This window comes from Mus caroli, unplaced genomic scaffold, assembly GCF_978045245.1.
Source record: "Mus caroli unplaced genomic scaffold, Mus_caroli_1 scaffold_18, whole genome shotgun sequence".
NCBI lineage: Eukaryota > Metazoa > Chordata > Mammalia > Rodentia > Muridae > Mus > Mus caroli.
The window spans coordinates 54115065-54136583 of record NW_028227273.1 but is presented as its reverse complement, the minus strand read 5'-3'; the positions used below and the strand labels follow the sequence as shown (position 1 = coordinate 54136583).

Here is a 21519-nt window from a genome sequence, read left to right as displayed (position 1 = left end):
AAACATGTTGTCTTTTCTTAAATATATACTTATGGTTATGCCTCAAAACTCAAGGAGCTATAATTGTGTGGACTTTTATCTCAGTATTCAATTCTATTTCATTGATGTATATGACTATTTTTCTAGCAATATCAGGTTATGGCTCTGTTGTATACCTTGATAGGAAGTTTGCAGATTTATATTTTCTATAATGGTGATTTTGTTCACGGTTGCTTTGGCTGTCCTTTAGCTTTTATGATTTCGTGTAAATTTTGAGACATTTTTATGAAGACAGGATATGGTGTTTGATTTCGATTTCTATTGATGCTGTGTATTGTATTTGCTTGAATAACCATCTGTATAAAAACAGGTTTTTCCATTCTATGAGAAGGAGAATCATTTGCCTCATCTACTGAATTCAAATTCCTTTTTCTGTGTCTGGGGGTTTTCCCCAGAGTTGATTTTCATTTACTTGTTTAGATTCCTTTGCAGTTTCTTTTGTGGCTATGTTAAATGAGACTGTATTCCTCATTATTTGTCTAAGGCATATAGGACATCTTCTTGAAGGGGGTAATATGTTTTCCACCAACTTGGTAAAAATACTTACCAACTTTAAGAGTTCCATGTAGAGTCTTATGGTCTCTTTTCTAGAGAATAATATCTGCATGTAGGCATCATCTAAAATCCTCTCTTCCTATTTGTATGCCTTTCAGGTTTTAGCCATACAATTCTAAGACTTTTTTTTACCTACTATGAATAGTAGTAAAGAAAGTGAATAATTTTTTATTCTTTCTGACCAAGTTAAAAATAATTAACTTCATCCAGAATTAAAATACAAATAAATGACCATGAATCTTACTGTGTACCTACAAAAAACAACAGATTAATAAAAACTTTTGGTTTAAATGCCAGCACCAGGGTACATTGGGCATAGAGTCTTCGGACCTTCACTGGATCTTAAGACCTCTGGTGAGTGGAACACAGCTTCTGCCCCAATCCATTCCCATGGGACCTGAGACTGCATTAATTATGGAAGCTGAAAACCTGGCCTGATCAAGGACACAAGTCACTTCCGGTCCACGCCAGCAATGAGGTACTTTGGATGCAGAGTCTGAGGACACCCCCAAGGTCCCCACACACCCTTTTGGGATCTTAAGACTTCTGGTGAGTGGAACACAACTTCTGCCAGGAGGCAGTTTCGACCGCCAGATATCTGGACACCTTCCCTGCAAGAAGAGAGTTTGCCTGCAGAGAATACTCTGACCACTGAAACTAAGGAGAGAGCTAGTCTCCAAGATCTGCTGATAGAGGCTAACATAATCACCAGAGGAAAAAAATTTAAACCAGAGACAACTATAACAACTAACTCCAGAGATTACCAGATGGCAAAAGGCAAACATAAGAATCTTACTAACAGAAAACAAGACCACTCACCATCATCACAACGCAGCACTCCCACCCCACCTAGTCCTGGGCACCCCAACACACCCAAAAAGCTAGACCCGGATTTAAAAGCATATCTCATGATGATGGTAGAGGACATCAAGAAGAAATTTAATAACTCACTTAAAGAAATACAGGAGAACACTGCTAAACAGGTAGAAGACCTTAAAGAGGAAACACAAAAATCCCTTAAAGAACTGCAGATAAACATGACCAAACAGGTGATGGCATTGAATAAACCCATCTAAGACCTAAAAATGGAAGTAGACACAATTAAGAAAACCCAAATTGAGGCAACGCTGGAGATAGAAACCCTAGGAAAAGACCACCAACAGATTGGGAAAGGGCCTTTGCCTATACTAAATCAGATAGGGGACTAATATCCACCATATAAAAGAACTCAAGAAGGTGGACTCCAGAAAATCAAATAACCCCATTAAAAATGGGGCTCAGAACTGAACAAAGAATTCTCACCTGAGGAATACAGAATGGCTCAGAAGCACCTGAAAAAATGTCCAGCATCCTTAATCATCAGGGAAATGCAAATTGAAACAACCCTGAGGTTCCACCTCACACCAGTCAGAATGGCTAAGATCAAAAATTCAGGTGACAGCAGATGCTGGCAAGGATGTGGAGAAAGAGGAATACTCCTTCATTGTTTGTGGGATTGCAAGCTTGTACAACCACTCTGGAAATCAGTTTGATGGTTCCAGAGAAAATTGGACATAATACTACCAGAGGATCCAGCAATACATCTCCTGGGCATATATCCAGAAGATGTCCTAACCGGTAAGAAGGACACATGCTCCACTATGTTCATAGCAGCCTTATTTATAATAGCCAGAAGCTGGAAAGAACCCAGATGCCCCTCAACAGAGGAATGGGTACAGAAATGTGGTAAATTTACACAACAGAGTACTACTCAGCTATTAAAAAGAATGAATTTATGAAATTCCTAGGCAAATGGATGGACCTGGAGGGCATCATCCTGAGTGAGGTAACACAATCACAGAGGAACTCACACAATATGTACTCACTGATAAGTGGATACAAAAACTTAGGATACCCAAGATATAAGATACAATTTGTTAAACGCATGAAACTCAAGAAGAATGAAGACCAATGTGTGGACACTGTGTCCCTTCTTAGAATTGGGAACAAAACACCCAGGGAAAGAGTTATAGAGATAAAGTTTGGAACTGTGACGAAAGGATGGACCATCTAAAGATTGCCATATCCAGGGATCCATCACATAATCAGCTTCCAAATGCTGACAACATTGCATACACTAGCAAGATGTTGCTGAAAGGACCCAGATATAGCTGTCTCTTGTGAGACAATGCCGGGGCCTAGCAAACACAGAAGTGGATGCTCATGTTCAGCTATTGGATGGATCACTGGGTCCCCAATGGAGGAGCTAGAGAAAGTATCCAAGGAGCTAAATGGATCTGCAACCCTATAGGTAGAACAACATTATGAACTAACCAGTACCCCAGAGCTCTTGACTCTAGCTACATATGTATCAAAAGATGGCCTAGTTGGCCATCACTGGAAAGAGAGCCCATTGGACTTGCAAACTTTATATGCCCCAGTACAGGGGAACCCCAGGGCCAAAAAGTGGGAGTGGGTGGGTAGGGGACTGGGTGGGAGGGTATGGGGGACTTTGGGGATAGCATTGGAAATGTAAATGAGGAAAATACCTAATAAAATATTAAAAAAATAAAAAGGCAGCCTCAAAAGCAGAATGCCAACTCTAACAACAAAAAACAATAGGAAGCAACAATTACTTTTCCTTAATATCTCTTAATATCAATGGACTCAATTCCCCAATAAAATTACATAGACTAACAGACTGGCTACACAAACAGGACCCAACATTCTGCTGCTTACAGGAAACCCATCTCAGGGAAAAAGACAGACACTACCTCAGAATAAAAGGTTTGAAAACAATTTTCCAAGCAAATGGTCTGAAAAAACAAGCTGGAGTACCCATTCTAATATCGAATAAAATCAACTTCCTTTCCAAAGTCATCAAAAAAGACAATGACAGACACTTTATACTCATCAAAAGTAAAATCCTCCAAGAGGAACTCTCAGTTCTGAATATCTATGCTGCAAATACATGGGCAGCCTCATTCATTAAAAAACTTTAGTAAAGCTCAAAGCACACATTGCACCTCACACAATAATATTGGGAGACTTCAACACACCACTTTCATCAATGGACAGATCATGGAAACAGAAACTAAACAGGGACACAGTGAAACTAACAGAAGTGGTGAAACAAATGGGCTTAACGGATATTTACAGAACATTTTATCCTAATAAAAAAGGATATACCTCCTTCTCAGCACCTCAAGGGACCTTCTCCAAAATTGACCATATAATTAGTCAAAACAGGCCTCAACAGATACAAATATACTGAAATTGTCCATGCATCCTATCAGACCACCATGGAATAAGGCTGATCTTCAATAACAACATGAATAATGGAAAGCCAACATACAGGTGAAAACTGAACAACACTCTTCTCAGTGATACCTTGGTCAAGGAAGGAATAAACTAAGAAATAAAAGTCTTTTTGGAGTGTAATGAAAATGTAGCCACAACATACCCATACTTATAGGACACAATGAAAGCATTTCTAATAGGGAAACTCATAGCTCTGAGTGCCTCCAAAAAGAAACTAAAGAAAACACACACTACCAGCTTGACAACACACCTAAAAGCTCTAGAAAAAAAGGAAGCAAATTCATCCAAGAGGAGTAGATGGCAGGAAATAATCAAACACAGGGGCAAAATCAACTTAGTGGAAAGAAGAACTATTCAAAGAATCAACCAAATGAGGAGTAGGTTCTCTGAGAAAATCAACAAGATAGATAAACAATTAGCCAGACTCACCAGAGAGCACAGGGACAGCATCCTAATTAACAAAATCAGAAATAAAAAGGGAGAAATAACAACATATCCCCAAGAAATCCAAAACACCATCAGATCCTTCTACAAAAGGCTATACTCAACAAAATTGGAAAACCTGGACGAAATGGAAAAATTTCTAGACAGATTCCAGGTGCCAAAGTTATATCAGGATCAAGTTAACGATCTAAACAGTCCCATATCCCCTAAAGAAATAGAAGCATTCATTAATAGTCTCCCAAACAAACAAACAAAAAGCCCAGGACCAGATGGGCTTAGTGCAGAGTTCTATCAAACCTTCAAAGATCTAATCCCAGTTCTTCACAAACTATTCCACAAAATGGAAACAGACAGTACTCTACCCAACTCATTCTATGAAGACACAATTACTCTGATACCTAAACCAAAAAAAAAGACCCAACAAAGACAGTGAACTTCAGACCAATTTCCATTATGAATAGCAATTCAAAAATACTCAATAAAGTTCTCCCTAACGGAATCCAAGAACACTTCAAAACAATCATCCATCCCAACCAAGTAGGTTTCATTCCAGGGATGTAGGGATGGTTTAGTATATTGAAATCCATCAACGTGATCCATTATAAAAACAAACTCAAAGATAAAAACCACAAGATCATCTCCTTAGATGCAGAGAAAACATTCGACAAGATCCAACAGCCATTAGTGATAAAAGTCTTGGAAAGATCAGGAATTCAAGACCCATACGTAAACATGATAAAAGCAATCTACAGCAAACCAGTAGCCAACATCAAAGTAAATGGTGAGAAGCTGGAGAATTCCCACTAAAATCAGGGTCTAGACAAGGCTGCACACTTTCTCCCTACCTATTCAACATTGTACTTGAAGTCCTAGCCAGAACAATTCAACAACAAAAGGAGATCAAGGGGATACAAATTGGAAAAGAAGAAGTTGAAATATCACTTTTTGCAGATGATATGATAATATATATATATATATATATATGAGACCCTAAAAATTCCACCAGAAAACTCCTAAGCCTGATAAACAGCTTCCGTGAAGTAGCTGGAAATTAACTGAAACAAGTCAATGGCCTTTCTCTACACAAAGAAATAACAGGATGATAAAGAAATTAGGCAAACAACACCCTTCTCAATAGTCACAAATATTATAAAATACCTTGGCGTGACTCTAACAAGGAAGTAAAAGATCTGTATGATAAGAATTTCAAGTCTCTGAAGAAAGAAATTAAAGAAGATCTCAGAAGATGGAAAGAATTCTTATGCTCATGGATTGGCAGGATCAACATTGTAAAAATGGCTATCTTGCCAAAAGCAATCTACAGATTCAATGCAATCCCCATCAAAATTCCAACTCAATTCTTCAACGAACTAAAAAGAGCAATCTGCAAATTCATCTGGAATAACAAAAAACCTAGGATAGCAAAATCTCTTCTCAAGGATAAAAGAACCTCTTGTGGAATCACCATGCCTGACCTAAAGCTTTACTACAGAGCAATTGTGATAAAAACTACATGGTACTGGTATAGCGACAGACAAGTAGACCAATGGAATAGAATTGAAGACCCAGAAATGAACCCACACATCTATGGTCACTTGATCTTTGACAAGGGAGTTAAAACCATCCAGTGGAAACAGACAGCATTTTCAACAAATGGTGCTGGCACAACTGGTAGTTATCATATAGAAAAATGCGAATTGATCCATTCCTATATCCTTGTTCTAAGGTCAAATCTAAGTGGATCAAGGAACTTCACATAAAACCAGAGACACTGAAACTTATAGAGGAGAAAGTGGGGGAAAGCCTCGAAGATATGGGCACAGGGTGAAAATTCCTGAATAGAACAGCAATGGTTTGTGCTGTAAGATCAAGAAGTGACAAATGGAACCTCATGAAACTGAAAAGCTTCTGTCATGCAAAAGACACCGTCAATAAGACAAAAAGGGCACCAACTGATTCGGATAGGATCTTTACGTATCCTATATCAGATAGGGGACTAATATCCAACATATATAAAGAACTCAAGAAGGTGGACTCCAGAAAATCAAATAACCCCATTAAAAATGGGGCTCAGAGCTAAACAAAGAATTCTCACCTGAGGAATATGGAATGGCTGAGAAGCACCTGGAAAAATGTTCAGCATCCTTAATTATCAGGGAAATGAAAATCAAAACAACCCTGAGATTCCATCTTAGACCAGTCAGAAAATCTAAGATCAAAAATTCAGGTGACAGCAGATGCTGGCGAGGATATGGAGAAAGAGGAACACTCCTCCATTGTTGATGGGATTGGAAGCCTGTACAACCACTCTGGAAATCAGGCTGGCAGTTCCTCAGAAAATTGGACATAGTACTACCAGAAGATCCTGCAATACCTCTCCTGGGCATATATCCAGAAGATGTTCCAACTGGTAAGAAGGGCATATGCTCCACTATGTTCATAGCAGCCTTATTAATAATAGCCAGACGCTGGAAAGAACCCAGATGCCCCCAGATCCAGAGGAATGGATACAAAAAATGTGGTACATTTACACTATGGAGTACTACTCAGTTATTAAAAGAATGAATTTATGAACTTCTTAGGCACATTGTTGGATCTGGAGGGCATTATGCTGAGTGAGGTAAACAATCACAAAAGAATGCAAATTATGTGTACTCACTGATAAGTGGATATTAGCCCAGAAACTTAGTATACCCGAGATATAATATACAATTTGCAAAACACATGAAACTCAAGAAGAAAGAATATGCAAGTGTGGACACTTTGCCCCTTCTTAGAATTGGGAACAGAACACCCATGGAAGGAGTTACAGAGACAAAGTTTGGAGCTGAGACAAAATGATGGACCATCTAGAGACTGCCATATCCAGGGATCCAACACATAATCACCCTCCAAGCGATGACACGATTGCATATACAAGCAAGATTGAGCTGATAGGACCCTGATATAGCTGTCTCTTGTGAGATTATGTCGGGGCCTAGCAAACACGTGAATGGATGCTCATGTTCAGCTATTGAATGGATCACTGGGTCCCCAATGGAGGAGCTAGAGAAAGTATCCAAGGAGCTCAAGGGATCTGCATCCCTATAGGTGCAACAACATTATGAACTAACCAGTACCCCGGAGGTTTTGACTCTAGCTGCATATGTATCAAAAGATGGCCAAATCGGCCATCACTGGAAATAGAGGCCCATTGGACATGCAAACTTTTTATGCTCCAGTACAGGGGAACGCCAGGGCCAAATCATTGGAGTGGGTGGGTAGGGGAGTCGGGGGAAGGGTATGGGGTACTTTTGGGATAGCATTGGAAAAGTAATTGTGGAAAATACCTAATACAAGATATTAAAAAATAAAGTTGAAACGTATCTTAAAATAAATGTATCAGTGAAGACTGAGGGTGTATGTGCACATGAAAATATTGTGTAAATCTAAGACTGAGAATTTATTAACACACCAGACCCAACAGATCCAGAAAAGGCCTACCATATACACTTTAAAGAAAGAATACTTTACATTGCAATGCCTTGGCCCCAACAATCAACATCTAAATACCTCATATATTTATTAGCATACCAAGAGGCAAAGATCTTCTAACTATCCAAGGGATTACATCCAATTTCATAATACCCACTAGTGCTAATGCCTGATTGTATTGCTAACTATTTCCCAAGCACATGTCTCTCATGCATAGATGCCACACCTCTTAACAACTGCTCCAAGGTCTTGTCCCTGACCCTGATGCAATCTGGAGGCCAGCTTCAAACATTGTCCTTGTGACTTAGCTCTTCAGTGGAGTACATCAAATAATACCTAATAATAAACATCAGAATGACACTGTATTATCATCTACATCAAATGTTATTCATAAGGACATAAGCATCCTTGAGCATCTTATCTCTTTAACCTTTTGTAGCCATTTTTTAACCTACTTGTGTAGAATTAATACAAGATGGAAAGAATTGCTGTGGGATTTTTTTAATGTCTTCTCCAGAAGCTAGGTTAGTAATTAAACTTGGATTAAAAGACTTCTTTTCACCAGTGATCCCCTAACTTAACTTCCATGTGCCACACAAACTAGAGTTTTCTGTAAAAAGGGAACCTAAAAATGATTCCAAAAGATACACCTTAAATCATATTTTCTAATGAGTGACTGATGGAAAAGGGGCTAGGACAGGTGTCTAGTTCCATCCACAATCTAGTCTTCCTGAGATCTATAAGAGAACAGACTGAAAAGTCAAGGGATACAGCCAGTCAGCATCATCCCTATATTTCCTCGACATCAGATCCTTCCTCCAAGTTCCTACATTGTGTGGGTTGCTGTCTTGACAGCCTTCAGAGATGCATAGCAGTAGGAAAGTAAAAAAAAATAAAATAAAATAAAATACATTATTTTCTCCCTAATTTTCTTTCTTTTTTTTTTTCATCATGATTCTCAAAGCAACATAAACTATACCAAAGAAATCACCTATGTTTAAAATTGAGAAAGCTTGCCACTGTTGCCAATAAAACCAATGTACCAGAATCCATTCAGGTATAGTCAAAATACAAAAATATATCTATTTTGTTCATGGCATAATACACCCATAAACAAATTATTCCACGTAAATTCATAGTAGACACACACAAATGCATACTTTACATCCAACTGGATATGTCTTAATAAAATCATTGTGTTAATTAACATTATTTATCACATTAAACTCATAATCAATACTTAATGCTATATTGGAAGTGGGGAAGTAATAACACAAAAAACACAGTCATTCAAAGAATTACAATTAAAAAAAAACACTTGTATTAGTCAGTGAAACTATTTTACATGTATGAGAACTGTTACTCTCAGTTGATTAAAGTTTTTGGTGAACACAAACTAAAATATGGAAGTGTAAATGAAGAAACCATGCATTTGAAGATTTTCTACATTGAATTTTAACACCAAACATCTTCCTTTACCTCAAATCTTATAGTATATTTAAGATTCATATAAAATAGCACATTGTAGATCACCCTGCAGAGATATTTTATGTGTTCCTTTAGTTTGATCTCTCAAGCTCAAAAATATTAGGGATGAGGTGGTAGTTTGGTGTTTTCCACCATACGGAAGGAAACCAAATTCAAAACTATCAAACTGTGTATTACTGGCTGTCATCATATTCTTCGTTGTTTATATAGCAACAGTGTTATTTTAGACAGGCCAAACGGAATAACTTTCCTCCTAAAGATTAAAACTATTTGTTAATTGAATTAACTATTTCCTTGGATGGCTTCAAACCTTTCCATATTGATTATATAAATAACTCCTCACACAGAGTTCCATGGTTCATTCTTGAAAGGCCATTCTGTAAGAACTTCATTCTGGTTTCAGGGGTAGCAATAAGATACAGGTTATAGTCTTAGCGTGCCAATTGCACTAGTCCTGGAAATTTGTATAAGTTGCTAAGAACAAGCATGATTTCCCTCCTGTTAAGAGAGTCTTAAGTCTAAATAGACATCTCTTGGTCACCACCAACATGTGAGTGAACATCATGGGACATTTTTGGACATTTTGCCCTCCTGATAATTATTTGTGCTATTATAGCAGTGGAGCACTCTTGGTTGCTTAACCTCCCTTAGAAGCTTCTACAGGGTTTTCTGGAACCCTGAAAGCTATACTATAGGAAGGCTTTCAGGTTTGTTCCTACTTGAATTATCTGAATCCTATGTCCTAATTCTGAGGTGTCTTCAACAACACTGTCCCAAATTCAACCTCAGAGAGACAACTGAGGGACACTCCAGCACACTATATTTCCTTATTATATTTTGAGAATTATCTTTAATAACCAGATGAACAGTAGAACCACAAAGTTTATAGTGACACGGTGAATGAATTAGAAGTTATGGTCTAAATGGATTTAACAGATATCTATAGAACATTTTATCCTAAATCAAAAGAATATAGTTTCTTCTCAGCACCTCATGGTTCCTTCTCCAAAACTGACATATAATTGTTCAAACATCAGACTTCAACAGATATAAGATTGAAATAATCTCATGACTCTTATCAGATCACTACAGATTAAGACTGGTCTCCAATAGCAACAAAAACAAGAGAAATCCCCCAAACACATGGAAGCTAAACAACCCTCTACTCAAAGATATCTTAGTCAAGGAAGAAATAAAGAAATTAAAAACTTCTTAGAATTAAATGAAAATGCAGGCTCAACATGCCCAAACTAATGGGAAACAATTAAAACAGTGCCAAAAGGAAAACATACAGCTCTGAGTGCCTCCAAAAGGAAACTGGAGAGAGCATACACTAGCAATTTAACAGCACACCTGAATGCTCTAGAACAAAAAGAATCAAATGCACCCAAGAGGAGTACAAGTCAGGAAATAGTCAAACTCAGGGCTTAAATCAACCAAGTAGAAACAAAATGAACTATACAAAGAATCAACAAAAGCAGAAACTGGTTCTTTGGGAAAATCAACAAAATAGATAACCCTTTTGCCAGACTAACCTGAGTACACAGAAACAGTATTCCAATTAACACAATCTGAAATGAAATGGGGGACATAAAAATAAACTGAGGAAGTCTAAAACGTTTTCAGATCCTACTACAAAACCCTATATTCAACCAAAATGGAAAAAGCATTTGACAAAATTCTATATCCCTTCATGTTAAAAATCTTGGACAATTCAGGAATTCAAGGCCCAGACCCAAACATAGTAAAAGCAATACATAGAAAACCAGTAGCCAACATTAAACTAAAAGGAGAGAAACTTGAAGAAATCCCAATAGAATCAGGGCTAGACCTCTCTCTATATATATTCAATATAGTACTTGAATTTCTAGCTATAGCAATAAGACAAAAAAGGAGGTCAAAGAGAAACAAAATGGAAAGGAAGAAGTGAAACTATCACTATTTGCAGATGATATGATAGTATAATTAAGTGACCCAAAAAAACTCTACCAGAGAATTCCCACAGCTGATAAACAACTTCAGCAAAGTGGCCAGATAGAAAATTCACTCATCAAATCAGTAGCCTTTTTATTCTCAAAAGACAAACTGGCTGACAAAAAAATTAGGGAAATGATACCATTAGTAATAGTCACAAACAACATAAAGTATCTTGGTGTGACTCTAATTGAACAAGTGAAAGATCTGTATTACAAGAACTTCAAGTCTCTGAAGTAAGAAATCGAATATGACCTCAGAAGATGGAAAGATCTCCTATGCTCATGGATTGGCAGGATTAATATAGTAAAAATGGCCATCTTGTCGAAAGCAATCTACATTCTCAATGCAATCCCCCTCAAAATTCCAACACATTTCTTTATAATGTTAGAAAGCAATTCTTCTCGAAATAAATTGAACAATATAGAAAAGAAAAGAAAGAAAAGAAAAGGAAGGGAGGGGAGGGGAGGGGAGGGGAGGGGAGGGGAGGGGAGGGGAGGGGAGGGGAGGGGAGGGGAGGGGAGGGGAGGGGAGGGGAGGGGAGGGGAGGGGAGGGGAGGAGAGGAGAGGAGAGGAGAGGAGAGGAGAGGAGAGGAGAGGAGAGGAGAGGAGAGGAGAGGAGAGGAGAGGAGAGGAGAGGAGAGGAGAGGAGAGGAGAGGAGAGGAGAGGAGAGGAGAGGAGAGGAGAGGAGAGGAAAGAGTAATTCTCAAATTCATCTGGAATAACAAAAATCCCAGGATAGTGAACAATATTCTTAACAAGAAAAGAACTTCTGGGGGAATCAGCATCCCAGACCTCAAGCTGGAATGCATAGCAATCATGATAAAAACTGCATGGTACTAATACAGTGACGGGGAGGTAGAACAATGGAATAGAATTCAAGACCCAGAAATGAACCCATACAACTACAGACACTTGATCTTTGACAAAGGAGTTAAAACAATCCAGTGGAAAATAAAAAGAGCATTTTCTTTTTTCTTTTCTTTTCTTTTCTTTTCTTTTCTTTTCTTTTCTTTTCTTTTCTTTTCTCTTCTCTTCTTTTCTTTTCTCTCTCTCTTTCTTTCATTTATTCTTTGTTTCTTCCTTTCTTTTTATTAAACATATGTGGCGTAACAGAAAATGGTAACATACATTTTTATTTTCTACTTTATTTTATTTTAATAAATATTTCTTATTAATATTTTCTTATTAATAAATATTTATTTACATTTCAAATGTTATCCCATTTCCTAGTTTTCCCTCCAAAAGTCCCCTATCCCTTCACTACCCACCCTGCTCCCCAACCCACCCAGTCACATTCCTGGTCCTCGCATTCCCCTATACTGGGACATAGTGCCTTCACAGGACCAAGGGCTTCTCCTCCCATTGATTACGACTAGGCCATCCTCTGCTACATATATAGCTAGCTATACATATAAGATCCACCATGTATTTTCTTTGATTGGTGGTATAGTTCCAAGGAGTTTTTGGGTACTGATTAGTACCTTCATATTGAGGTACCTCCTATGGGTTTTCAAACCCTTTCCACTCCCTGGGTACTATCTCTAGTTCCTTCATCCGGGACCTTGTGCTCCTTCCAATAGATGACTGTGAACATCCACTTCTGTACTTGCCAGACACTGGCAGAGACTCGCAGGAGACAGGTATATCAGGCTCCTATCAGCAGGCTCTTGTTGGCATCTTCCTACTGTCTGCGTTTGGTAGTTGTTTATGGGATGGATCCCCAAGTGCGGCAGTCTCTGGATGGTTGTTCCTTCAGGCTCTGCTCCAAACTTTGTCTCTGAAACTCCTTCCATGGATATTTTGTTCCCCATTTTAAGAAGGAATGAAGTATCCACATCTTTGGTCTTCCTTCTTCTTAAGTTTCATCTGTTTTGCAAATTGTATCTTGGGTAGTCTAAGTTTCTGAGTTAATATCCACTTATCAGTGAGTGCATATCATGTGAGTTCTTTTGTGATTTGGTTACCTGACTCAGGATGATATCCTCCAGATCCATACATTTGCCTAACAATTTCATAAATTCGTTGTTTTTAATTGCTGAGTAGTACTACACTGTGTAACTGTACTACATTTTCTGTATCCACTCCTCTATTGAGGGACATCTGGGTTCTTTTCAGCTTCTTTATATTATAAATAAGGCTGCTGTGAACATAGTGGAGCATGTGTCCTTATTACAAGATGGAACATCTGGGTATATACCCAGGAGAGGTATTGCTGGATCTTCTTGTACTACTATGTCCAATTTTCTGAGGAACTGCCAAACTGATTACCAGAGTCGTTGTGCCAGCTTGCAATCCTACCAGCAATGGAGGAGTGTTCCTCTTTCTAAACGTCCTCATCAGCATCTGCTGTCAGCTTAGTTTTTGATCTTAGCCATTCTGACTTGTGTGAGGTGGAATCACAGGGTTGTTTTGATTTGTATTTCCCTGATGATTAAGGATGTTGAACATTTTTTCAGTTGCTTCTCAACCATTTGGTATTCCTCAGTTGAGATACTTTGCTTTGCTCTGTACCCCATTTTTAATTGGATTATTGAAAAATAAGATTCTTTTGCAAACACTTCTTTTTGTGTACAAAATATCTTATAATTTCAAACATATTCCCATAAATGCTTCAATTGGATTATTGTTTTATTCTGCTATATGGATTAGTTTTATTTCATTAATTTTTTCACAGACATTTCATACTATGATATTAAAATCTCACTATGTGAAATGTGTATATGAAGTATCAAGATTTTCAATAATTTCTAGGATAAACAATTTTTCTTCTACAGATTTCTGTTGTTATGACAGAAGAGTGCTCAGTCAAGCAATAATTTACTGAGTTCACACAAATCTGGAAAAATATGCAAAGCAATTATGTTTATAAATTCTATGTCACCAAAAATGTGAGAAGCACAGAAAAGCAAGGTAACATGGCAATCAATAAGAAAGGTTGTATAAAATTGAGAAATGTTGAGTAATACAGCTATAATGGAATTAAAAATCCCTGCCCAAAGTACTAGACAAAAAGAGTGGCAAGGAGCATGAATCTTGTCTCCTCATTTCTAACCTTAAAAATACAAAAGTAAAGAAAAATATGTAAGTGCAAAGACAAAATAACGGATTATTGAACCACCAAGCCAGCGTTGGAAAATTACACAGGACTGCTGTTCCATGTCACCTTGTTATCTATTCTGATAAGCAAGCATCAGAACCCAAGAGAATCTGTTTAGAGTGTTCAAATCACTTTTCAGAGAACATCAGCCAATGAAGCACAAATACCTCCGGTCTCAATACACCAAATACCCACACTGTACCCATTTAAAGGAGGAGTCACTAAGAACAAGAGAAGCAGAGGGCTTGCAGCAGAAGCTGACCTGAACTGAACATATGGAACAAGAATCTCCTGCTAAGACTATGGATCAAAAAAGCAAGTTCCATGGTAAGATAACAGTAATTACAAGGTTAAGATTACAAGGCCTATTAGCTATTAGAGACTCAGTCTTTGAAATATACAGCAGAAAAATTGAAGGGCTACTCAATCTCATAAAATGAAACTGGTCAAATGATGTGTACTACAGAGTAACATATCACTCTGAATGAAAGAAAATTCAATTGCTTTTGGCACAATTCAAATGCATTCCCTCATTTGCCCATGATTAGGAGTCTAAATTTTGTCTAAACATTCATCCCTAAATTAAGTAGGTATCATGGGGAAAGAAAAATTGTTATTAACACTTCACAAAAAAGAAAAAATGACTGTCACTCTAGACATTATGTGCAGAGTGTGAAAATCCATGGTGAACAGGAATGTTTTCTAGATTCTGAACAATGATAGTGGCCATGAGGGAAGACAGAAAAAAAATTACAGAACTATGCAGGAACATTTTGACTAAAATTTTAGTTTTAAATTGCAATGAAAACCAGGCAGTGCATTTGACAGAGAACATTACAGTATATGAGGGAGTGCTCGAAGAGAGAAAATTGAGGGGAAATGGTGTTTAAATTTTAAAAATGTAGCCGGGCGTGGTGGCGCACGCCTTTAATCCCAGCACTCGGGAGGCAGAGGCAGGCGGATTTCTGAGTTCGAGGCCAGCCTGGTCTACAAAGTGAGCTCCAGGACAGCCAGGGCTACACAGAGAAACCCTGTCTCGAAAAGCAAAAAAAAAAAAAAAAAAAAAAAAAAAAAAAAAAAAAAAAAAAATGTACTAGATCTTTGCTAATCATGACACCATTATCATCTAGCCAGTTAAAAATATGAAGCAATTATATGCTTATAAAAAAGATTTTGAGGATTCTGAATGTTTACATGATATACAAAATAAGACGGCACACCTTTACTATACAGTGTACTCATTTTATATGAGTTCCAGAAAGAAAGTGACTGCATATCACACTAGGTGACCATTAGCAGCACTTAAGGAACGTAGGACTTCATAACTCCTATGACAAGAAATTGTATGCAATAAGCAGAGGTTGATTCAAATTACAAGAAAATATGAAACAGCCCATCTAACAGAAGATGGTTTGTGTGAGATTAAATAGAGTAGATATATAATTCATTGTGTTGGTAATTCTTCTGGAAGAAAAAAAGGGAATTGATTTGATATAACTTGAATTGCTCTTCAAAACATGCACTTCCAATGTGTTATTCAAAGGGAATAGCAAAATAAATATGGTAAATTGAAACTAGGTTCTTATCCCCGTATGTGTCTTTGAGGACAGACAAATAGACCTCTGTAGAAAGAAGCTAGGAATCTTCTAAACTTTGCAAGTACTTTTCAAGTATATCAGTGGACTCTTTTGTTTAAATATCCTGCGAATTACAAGCATGGCTGGCACAATAAAACAACAGCAGTGCCCATGATGCAAATCCTCCTTATTTTGTTAATGAATTTGTTAGCCAGAGTTGCTTTTGCTTATATTCTGTCAATGTGTTGCTCACCTCTGTGTCCCCTGCACAGCTTAATTCAACCAAGGATTTTTCTCTGTTCAGTTTCAGCCATGGCTTCTTTACCAGTGATATTTTTCTTCATAATTCTGCTGTTACCCTCCATGCTCACTGAAGGAAGGGTGAGTGTTACATGAATAATTTTCTCAGATCTACCTGGCAATTTTGTAAAATAGTATAATAAACAAGAATACAGAAATCCTGATGGTATGGTGGAATACAGAATTTTCATTGGGTTCTTGGAGAACTTAACAGAGAAATGGTGATAGAATCTAAGGTTAAAGTCTCCAACTATGGCAGGTACAGTAGCCACTATTGACATGTGGAAAGTGTACACTTGAAGAGGGGGATTTCCTAAAAATATATGATACTTACTAGCTCTCAAATATGCACATTAAGGGGATTCAGATCCATGTCAGTGAGTACAGCATTAATAGTGAGTTCAGATATAAAGCTTGCAGTTATATCACAGGGAAATATGTTACAGAAGCAGAAGAATCTAGCAATGAACAAAGTATCTTATCCCAAATACAGGTCAGAATGTAATCTCTGCTAATCTGTGTAGCATGTGAAGTTGGCCTCAATCTCAAGAGATAACTCCTCATTCCTCTGTATCATGCACGTGGTTCCCAATCCAGATTGCTCACAATTTGTTCATTCATAATGAACATTTTTATTATGCTTTCTGCTTTTAATAATTGATTGACAATCATTTGGTAATCTCACATCATAACCAAATCACACTCAACTACCAGTCTGCCTATGTATGCTCCGTTTTCTCTTGATCTACCACCCAAAACCAGTGAATGAGACAGGCAGGAAGGAGGGAAGAAAGGAAGAAAGTTAGAAAAGAAAGAAGGAAAGAAAGAAAAGAAAAAAGAAAAGAAAAGGAAAGGAAAAAATAAGGAAAGGAAAGAATGAAAAAAAAGATGCAAGAGATAAAAAGGTTCTTGTAGTATAGTATTCACTGGAGCATGGCCATATTTCTAGTGACAGCACCCCAATGGAAGATGAGTCTTTCTCTCCCAACATTCCATCCAGAAGCCATTAGTTATAGAGAATTGTGAACTTGCGTTAGCAGTGAGGAACCAGATCATCCTTACCTGTACTTCTGCCTGTACCTTACTGCTCTGGGCTATTGAGTGGTAGACCAAATCTCCCACAAGCATTAATGTCTCTTCAGGCAGCAACCTTGACCAGAGGAATCCACATGGGATTTGGTGGTAAAACAGACAGACTGCAGACATAAATATGGTCCTTGGCCATATCACGACCTCTGACCCAAAAATGGCACCCAAAGGAGAACAGTTCACCAGCCTCAACAGGGATTAAGATGGTTACATGTGCCACTAAATCATTATGGCTCTACTATGCAGCAAAGCATGACACATTACTGAAATATAAGGTAGCTAGACAGAAAGCAAACCTTCACATGAATCTCAAACTTAATTGAGGTCTAGGGAAGAAGCATGGATCACTGAAAACAGTATGGACCTGAGTGGCATCTTGAACCACAGTGGTCCTTTGAGGTCATCCAATCCAGAGAGTGAAACTTTCCTCTTTGCTCAAATCCAGGGGAATTTCAAAACTGGGAGGCAGGTTCTGGGACTGAGTCACTGACTGCATGAGATCCATGCTGCTCTATACCATCCTGTGGATCCATCTTGCTGACCCTATTCAGCAATGACAGCATGTAGACCTCAGTCTCTCTGTCACCTGTAATCATATCACATCTCCAAGTCCATCTCTCTCCCTAACTCATTTCCTGCTCTGGACTACTATTTTTTCTACCTCTCCATCACATGCTGATTCCTTGTAGGGGAACTTGGCCAGCTTCCAACCTGCCCTTAAAAGGAAATAGTAAGATGTTACACATTATATAATATTATCAATACTTTCCACAATTTCTGCTCTTCTAACAAAAGCTCCACTGAAACTCAATCAAAAATACATCTATTCAGAAGAATTTTTACATACAAAACAGGATAGAAACTATAGTATTACTATCTTCTCTCAGAGAATTCATTTTTGAGCTGAATTTTGAAATGAATATTTTTTAGAATTTAATTGAGTAGAGGGTATTCTGTGGGTATGATAACCTAGGCTTAGATAAAATGTATATCATATGTATTTTTTCCACGAATTTGTTTCTAAAATCTATTTGTTCAAACATACAATAATGGTCTCCATTACTAGACCATAAAGCAGAAGACAGGAGTAGCCATAAAGTAGACAATTGCCATTTCTTACTTGGGTTCTATGAGCACAGATTTAAAAACAGAACAAAATAAAATAAAATTCTTGGGTAGGTCTTGTGTTTCTTACAATAAACCTGTTATTAACAAATCACTCTACTTCAGATTCTGCCACAGACTCGAAAAGAATCCACCATATCTGCTGAGCACCAGAAAAATCCCAAGGCTGTCACAGTTGACTCCCAAATAGAACCAAACATCCAAGAGGACTTTGAGAGGATGCTCTGTGCCATCAATCAAGAACAAACTTTGTTTGAAGACCTGGCCAATGGTAACCAAAACAAGTCTTGGCTAAATCTCACTAAATTCTTGGCTGCACTGAGCAAATGTGGTGCTCAGAAGCAACAAGTGGACACAGTAAATTTCACAATTATGTCCCATAGGCTTCAAGAGACAAGAGTTAAGCACCGAAAAAGCAATTATTTAAGGCTAGTCTTCTACTCTTCAGAAGAATAATTTAACTTAGTGACAAGTGTGCTGTCTTCCAAATAAGATTAAGTAGAAGGCTCCTAGTGTCAGAACTGCTGTGCCTTTTCCTAGGCTTTCTTTCAAGTCCTACGTTCTATTTAGTTAACCACACAAATACAAGGAAAATGTAGACTGTCAATAAACACAAAATACCAGTATGTACTCTGTAAAGTTAAATACTAAAGGTGGCCAGAGAGAGCCAAAAGTGCTCTGAGCAGGCAGCTGGATATTCACATCTCTTCAATACTAATAGCCTAACCTTTCTGTCCTTAAATGTACATGTAATTTTGTGGCAAGATTCAGGGTAAATTCATCATGAGCCAATAACTCTTTTACGCTGTAGTCTGAGCAAATGTGAATGGAAATGTTTTATGCTTCCAATTATTTAGCTTTGTAATTATAAAATCTTAAGTATCATGCTTTTTCTCTTTATCTTTTTTTGGATAATTTCATTAAATTATATGGTACATGTAGATCACACTTCTGTCTCAGACTCTTTTATTTCTGTCTATCTCCTATAAACTACATACTCTCTTCCCAATAAGTCACTCTCCTGCTTCAAGATGTTTGTTTGTTTGTTTGTTTGTTTGTTTGTTTGTTTGTTTGTTGGAAGTTCATTAAGTTTAACCAGGAATACATACATGCTCCTATATATTTAGTGATGCTTGGAACCAAGGAAAGTCACCAAGTGCTAAACCACTGAAGACAATGACTTCTCCTCCCTCAACAGCTATCCTTTGCCAATGGCTCCTTAGAGATAGCCTTTGTCTTAGACAAACCTCCTTCATCTATGACTGAAGGCTGACATGACCAGTCTTGTGCAGTCCATGTTCATGCAAATAGAGGTCCATATGGAAAAGAAGAGTAAGGCTGATCTGGGTGTTCCTATACAGTCAAGTCAGTTAAGCTCTTAAATAGATAAGGGAATACCAAACAACTTTTTCTTGAAGAAACTTTAAATAGAACACCCTTCACATTTATATTTCAAATGGCTGCTCCACCACCATCACCAACTTCTCTGGAAGGTGTAGTAGGATAATACTTGCAGTAAGTCTTTGATGTGCACACCTATTAAAGAAGTTGAACATCAATATGGTGAGGTGACTCAGAAACCACATGATGGCTCATAACCATCTGCAATGGGACCTGATGTGTCTGAAGAGAGCTACGGAATATTCATATAGATAAAAATGAATAATTCTTCAAAAAAAGGAGAAGTTCTGTGAAATTGTGAATTGGACGTGGTGGCCAATGCCTTTAATTCAAGCACTTGGGACACAGAGGCAGGCAGATTTTGAGTTTGAGGCCAGCCTGGTCTACAAAGTGAGTACCGTGACAGCCAGGGCTGTATAAGGAAACCCTTTCTTGGAAAGCCAAAAAAAGAAAAAAGAAAGAAAGAAAGAAAGAGAGAGAGAGAGAGAGAGAGAGAGAGAGAGAGAGAGAGAGAGAGAGAGAGAGAGAGAGAGAGAGAGAAAGAAAGAAAGAAAGAAAGAAAGAAAGAAAGAAAGAAAGAAAGAAAGAAAGAAAGGAAAAAAGATAAATTGTGAAAGTCTCCTCAGAGAATGACTAGCTCATTGATACTTTTTTCACAGGAAGAACTCAAAGCATGTGTAAGATTCATAGATAGAACTGCTTCCCATAGAGCTTTAGATGGTAAAACCTTGTCATTTGGATTTGTTATTGTCTGTATCTTGTGTCCAGCTCTTAGGCAGTAATTGGCCATGATGTTTTGATTTTTAAAATTTGATTGAGGTTGTTCTAATTGGCCAAGCAGAATATCAGCTACCAAGCATTTAATGTCCAGGATAAAACTATGAACCCTGGATTTAATTGTCTACTGTAAATTGTAACTTCATATGCATTTTTTAAATTCTTAACATAGAAATACACATATTAAGAAAAAATGAATCATGAAATTAAATAAAAATTTTGAATATGTCTTCAAATACCTATGGAGCAATAAAAGTTTTTCAATAGAAATATATTACATAGGAGATAAGTCTCATTCTAAAGTTTATCTTACATTCCATTCAGAAGGAAAAACTGTCACCTTTTACTTAAATGCAGCTCATCCTCACAATTTACCAATTCATTAGCAGCAGGCTAATCTGAAGCACTTTGTTACAGAAGCTCTGTAATATCTCTGTCTTCTCTCGGGGCATGAACTACATCAGTTTTCTCACTTGAAAATATATCCTTATCTATTGTAGTATAAACTCCCTGTTAAAGCCTCTACTTATGTAGAATTTTAAACCACTGGTTTCATTTGTCATCATTGTGTTTATAGTTTTTATGTTGAATTGAATTGGGTAGCAAAGGAGTATTTGTCATTTTTTTTAACTAGGACAAAAGCCCAAAAGTACTTTAGACAAAATAATACATCTCTATTTGGGCTCAATGTAGAGAAGCTTCATTCCAATTATTTACCTCTTGCCCAAATAAGTCCCTACTGTTGACATGAAATAATGGAGGTGTCAATCATCACCCAGAGAAAAGATGATGTGGTAGACGCCTACTGAGAGAGAATCAGTGTACCCCAAAGAGGAGATCCTGCTGAGGTTATGCACTTTCATGTGGTCATCCAT

At 37.5% G+C, this 21519-nt stretch overlaps 1 protein-coding gene across 1 annotated transcript; it reads left to right on the top strand.

Moving 5' to 3' along the window:
- Positions 1-14650: 14650 nt before the first annotated feature.
- LOC110288105 (exocrine gland-secreted peptide 1-like) lies at positions 14651-18922 on the top strand. Its single transcript, XM_021154547.1, has 3 exons — positions 14651-14702; positions 16257-16333; positions 18572-18922. Exons 1-3 carry the CDS (start codon positions 14651-14653, stop codon positions 18920-18922), a joined length of 480 nt encoding a protein of 159 aa, XP_021010206.1.
- Positions 18923-21519: the final 2597 nt, after the last annotated feature.